We start from the raw sequence: 5862 nt of genomic DNA, 5'->3' as shown, positions 1-5862 counted from the left end.
AATAAACTGCAGCCACTGTCGTGGGTCTACGTGTGACGGGCACAGCAGGGCGCCCGCTACACGTAAGTGGACAGCACTGGCGGGCGGCCGACTGGACCGGCCACTACTACAAGTGTATAATATGTACTTCCGTCGTGCCTGGTAAAAGTGCTTACCACAATTTAGCTGTGGCAAGCAACAGTCACACTCGCCATTAATGTACAAATAAGCAGTGGCGGGCCTTTGTTACTGCTCACCACAATTAGGTTGCATTACGCGGCCAGCTTTGAAACAGTCTACCAGTGGCGGGCACACGTCTCGCCCGTCACAAATTTATGTTCACCTATAAACCATTTCCTATAATATATGGTTTTCTTACGCGACGGTCGATGCATATGACAAGATGACCAAGCAATAAGATGCAACCCAGTAATGGGCATGTTTAGGATCTTGCCTCGGCAACTATTTTTCTCGTGTTCTAGAATGTCTGTATGATTGTTATGGTGGGTTTACCTAGACTTTCGTAGGTGTAGGATCTCTATATTAATATTCGGGTTTAAATATTGAATTTCGTGCAGAATTACTTGCCTCAAACACCCCGGACAGGGGGGGGGGGGGGATTCCCATTGGTTTTTCGTGAATACAAAATTCCAACCACGTGCCAAGCTTGAGACTTATAAAAACTAGATCTCCAAATTTATAAATATCATTTTAACCATGTTTGGAATTTAAACGTCATTATTCAAATTATATGTTGATCAAAACATGATATTTAAATTCTTCTGGTCTTTTGGGCCAGGGCCTCGAACAAGGCATAATATTAGCATAATTATTGGCAAGGTTTTTAATCTAAAAAACAAAGCAATTTTGGATGACATATGCAAAAATTCTTTAAAAAAATTACTACCTTTCAATGAATTGTAACATAATTTAAATTTATTTTCAAGTTTGTAAATCTGGCTCAAAATTCTAGTGTTACAAGTATTTCAGACCACATCGAAATTGCACGGATCTTCACGCAAGATCAAGCGAATATAGCATTGACTGAGACTTAGCGAAGCTGATTCGGGATAGCATGCGGTGCCAATATAAATATACGGATCATGATATTTCCATGTCTTCAAACTACCAGTAGGTGGTGGCATTCATTTGTTGCACGTATCCTTTGCTGATTAGAACTTGGCACCGCAGTTTGCTCCGTGATGGCTAATTAGTAAGTTAGTGAGAAAATTGCTGTCTAGAGAAAATTAGTGAATTCATCTAATGATGTGCTTCCGTCTGGCTGTCCGTCCGCCTCCATTATACGTACGGTGGCCGCCGGTGTACCTGCCACGGCAAAGATTCCGCAGAGTGCAAACAAGGAACAACTCATTAAACCATGGGAATTTTACCTGCTGCTCCGGAGGACAGCCCACCACATGCAGGCGTGGGGACACTCCGGCGCTATATATTTCCCCGGCGCCAGTCCATCAGCAGCAGCAGCTCAAGCTTCTCCTGATCAACTCGCCACCTAGCCATCGTCGTTTCTTGCATAGCCAAGCAAGAAACAAGCTTCTTGGCGAGAAGATGGCGTGTAGGGGTGCAACGATGGTGGCGCTGCTGCTCGCGGCGGTGGCGGCGACGTGCGCGCGGGCGCAGCTGCACGACAAGTTCTACAGCGAGTCGTGCCCCAGCGTGGAGGACGTCGTGAGGAAGGAGATGGTGAGGGCGCTGTCACTGGCGCCCAGCCTCGCCGGGCCGCTCCTCCGGATGCACTTCCACGACTGCTTCGTCAGGGTATGCTGCATTTGCATGCATTAGTATCTGCCCGTACCCCGTTGTGCGCTATGGCCTGACCACCGTGAATATGCAGGGGTGCGACGGCTCGGTTCTGCTAGACTCGGCCAACAAGACGGCGGAGAAGGACGCGCAGCCGAACCAGACGCTGCGAGGCTTCGGCTTTGTCGACAGGGTGAAGGCCGCGGTGGAGAAGGCCTGCCCCGACACCGTCTCCTGCGCCGACATCCTCGCCCTCATTGCCAGGGACGCAGTATGGCTGGTGAGTAGAGTACTACTACTATGCCATTTTTCAAATGACACGGTACGTGTGGAAGCTAAATTCTAATGCTGCTCGATCATGGTTTCTCCAGAGCAAGGGTCCATTCTGGACAGTTCCTCTGGGCCGGCGAGACGGCAGCGTGTCCATTTCCAACGAGACCGACGCTCTACCACCCCCGACCTCCAACTTCACCGTGCTCACCCAGCTCTTCGCCGCCGTGAACCTCGACGCAAAGGACCTTGTCGTCTTGTCTGCCGGGCACACTATCGGGACGTCGCACTGCTTCTCCTTCTCTGACCGGCTCTACAACTTCACCGGCATGGAGAACCCCAGCGATATCGACCCCTCGCTGGAGCCGCAGTACATGATGCGGCTAAAGAGCAAGTGTGCCAGCCTCAACGACAACACCACCCTCGTGGAGATGGACCCCGGCAGCTTCAAGACCTTCGACACCGACTACTTCAAGCTGGTGAGCAAGCGGAGGGGCCTCTTCCACTCTGACGGCGCCCTCCTCACCGACCCCTTCACCCGCGCCTACGTCCAGCGCCATGCCACCGGCGCCTTCAAGGACGAGTTCTTCGCTGACTTCGCCGCCTCCATGATCAAGATGGGCAATGCCAATCCTCTCACCGGCAGCCAGGGCGAGATCAGGAAGAAGTGCAGCGTGGTTAACCATTAAACCACCGACGAAGTACAAGGCTGTTTTGATTCGTGAACATCCTTTTTTCTCTGTAAATTACTGTAAGATTGTTATAGCTCCTTCGTCTCCCAAATCTTTTTCTTTCATTAATCTATTGTTTCGTTACAACCATGTGATTTTCTTGTACACACGACAAACACTTTGAAATTGCCACATCTGACGTGTTGTGCGTTGTCATCTGGAGATTCATGTCACGCTTACTAGTTATGTCTAAGTTGTCTTGTTTTATTTTAGGTTGTGACATAAAAAAAGATTTGTTGTGATTTTTGTTTGGGTGTGTATAGGACTCATCTAGATGTGACATAACTATGTCACATCTAAATATGACATCAGCCAACCTCACATTGAAAACAGCCCCACGCCATTATCCTTGTTTGTTTGTTTGTTTTTCTTTTTTTTTCAAAGCCAGCTCATCTTAAACTCGATGAGCGCTTCGCTTCCTCCATGTCTTCTCTTTTCTGCTGCTCAGCTTTATCAAATGGATGGACGGTGGGCGGCTTTGTCACATGCAAAGCTGTAGCTATGTTGCTAGTACGTACTGCTACGCCGATTGCTACTGCTACGTGTGATGCATTGCTAAGTGGCTCCTTGTGTATTTTGTAGTTGTTACAGATAGATAAATCAACCTAACGTACAACCCTTACTATTTCGTTGACGGTGATCGCGACGCCGAACAATCAAAACACTGTCAAAGCTAGCTACGCATCATCAACTTTGCCATTGTCTGCATGTATGCACATTTACATGGTCGCTCATTCTATCCAATAGCTTATCCACGCATCACTTGCCTCTACATTCATACATGCACAGTAGCACAAATCACTCAATACGAATTCATAAAAAGTTAGCAAATACAAAAAAAAGTTTGTGAAATTAAAAAAAATGACCATGATTTACAAAAACAAAAAAATGAAAAAAAACATGATTTCGAAAAATATCATTATTTAAGAGAATGTTCATGACTGTAAAAAAAGAAAAACATGAATAATTTATTAAATGTGGAGATGCAGCTGATCGACAACCCTCCACCTCCCTTAATGGTTGCCTCGTTGTGGGCAATGTCGTTGTGTGGCGAGGGTAGACTTGCTACTGGGACAAAGATGGGTCGGGCCTAGTTGCATATTGAGGGTGGAATTGCAACAACGACAAAAAAGGGTAGAGCCTCCGGGTGTGTATAGAGGATGGAGTTGTGATTGGAATAAAATTGGTCGCCCCCTAGCTGCGTATTGAGGGTGGATTTACAGGTGGGGCAAAAAAGGTAGTCCCCGAATTGCATGTCATGAGTGTAGTTGGACTTGAAACAAGGACAAATATCTGTTGGGCTCCAATTGTGTCGATGATGAACTTGTAACCGGGACAAGAAAAAGGAGGGTCCATCAATTATATGTCAGGGGTGGGGTTATAACTGAGCCAAAAATGACTGCCTCCCAGTTACGTGTCAAGGGTGGACTTGCAACTGGGACAAAATGGATCCGAGCACCAGTTCCATATCGAGGGAACTAAGACAAATTGGCTGAGCCCTAGTTGCATATTAAGCATGGACATGCAACTGGGACAATAAAAACGGCGGATCCTCAATATCATGCCAGGGTTGTAGTTGGACTTGTAACTAGGACAAATATGGGTTGAGCCCTAGTTGTGTGTCGATGGTGGACTTGCAAGTGAGACAAGAAAAAGGACATGCCTCTAATTGCATGTCGGGGGTGGAGTTGCAACTAGGAAAAAATGGTCGCCCCTAGTTGCATGTCAATGGTGGACTTGCAAGTGAGACAAGAAAGGGCATCTCCAATTGCATGTCGGGGATGGAGTTGCAACTGGGGGAAAATGGCCGGCCCCCTAGTTGCATGTCGAGGGTGAACTTGCAACTTAAACTCGAGGGTGGGCTTGCAACTGGAAGAAATACGGGCCAGTTGCGAGTCAAGGACACACTTGCAACTGGGAAAATTATAAAACTATGAGCCCAATTACGAGTCAAGGATTGACTTCTAACTGGGATGAAACAAACTATGGGCCCGGTTGCGAGTCCAAGTGTGGACCTGCAACTAGGATGAAGACCAAAACATATATTCAGTTGCGAGTCAAAGGTGTGCTTGCGACTAGGATGAAACAAACAAAATGGGCCTAGTTGCGAGTTGATGGTGGACATGCAACTAGGACAACTACACAAACTACGATACGAGTTGCGACTCGAGGGTGGACTTGCAACTGGGACAACTACAAACTACGAGCCCAATTGCGAGTCGAGGGTGAACTTGCAACTGTGAACACTATGAAACAATGAGCCGAGTTGCAAGTCAAGAGTTGACTTGCAAGTAGGATGAAACAAACTACGAACCAATTTGAGTGTCAAGGGTGGACCTGCATCTGGGATGGAAAACAAAACACAGGCCGAGTTGCGAGTCAAAGATGGGCTTGCAACTAGGATGCAACAAAGTATTGGTCTAGTTGCGAGTCGAGGGTGGACTTGCAACTAGAACAACTATACAAAAGTACGGTATCAGTTGCGAGTCGAGAATGGACTTGCAACTGGGACATCTACACAAAAATACGATAAGAGTTGCGAGTTGAGGGTGGACTTGCAACAAGGACAATAAAAAAACTATGGACCCAATTGTGGGTCAAGGATGAACTTGCAACTGGGACAATTACGAAACTACGAGCCCAGTTATGAGTCAAGGGTGGACTTACAATTGGATGAAACAAACTACGGGCTCAGTTGCAAGGACAGACTGACAACTAGGACAACTACACAAAACTATGATACCATTTGCGAGTCGATGGTATTTTTGCAACAAGGACAATAACAAACTACGAGCCCAGTTGCAAGTCGAGCATGGACTTGCAACTCGGATGAAAAAGAAAATACTTGGGTAGTTGCGAGTCAAGGTGAAATTGCCTACGAGCCCTTTTACGAGTCGAAGGTGGACTCTACAAATTCTCCACTTGGCCAGAAGAAGCGCACAACAAAAATGAACAAAAGTAAAGGGTCATCCCCCCCCCCCCCCCCCCAAACAATGACATATATGGGCTTGCATATAAAGAAATGCGAGAACAAACCAATACAAGACAAACATTAAGGGGATGAGCGAGGAGAAAGAACGAGTTGTCACCGTTGCGAATGATCAAGCTTGTGGGAATGCTAAAG

The 5862-nt window shown here is 46.9% G+C and overlaps 1 protein-coding gene across 1 annotated transcript; it reads left to right on the top strand.

Annotated features, from left to right (window-relative positions):
- Positions 1 to 1473: 1473 nt before the first annotated feature.
- Positions 1474 to 2872, top strand: LOC123166439 (peroxidase 1). The gene is made up of 3 exons (XM_044584274.1): positions 1474 to 1755; positions 1832 to 2017; positions 2109 to 2872. The coding sequence occupies exons 1-3, from the start codon at positions 1546 to 1548 to the stop codon at positions 2694 to 2696; spliced, it is 984 nt and encodes a 327-aa protein (XP_044440209.1). The 5' UTR covers positions 1474 to 1545; the 3' UTR covers positions 2697 to 2872.
- Positions 2873 to 5862: the final 2990 nt, after the last annotated feature.

This window comes from Triticum aestivum, chromosome 1A, assembly GCF_018294505.1.
Source record: "Triticum aestivum cultivar Chinese Spring chromosome 1A, IWGSC CS RefSeq v2.1, whole genome shotgun sequence".
In the NCBI taxonomy this organism is placed as follows: domain Eukaryota; kingdom Viridiplantae; phylum Streptophyta; class Magnoliopsida; order Poales; family Poaceae; genus Triticum; species Triticum aestivum.
The sequence above is the reverse complement of the archived record's forward strand: the minus strand, read 5'-3'. Positions and strand labels throughout refer to the sequence as shown.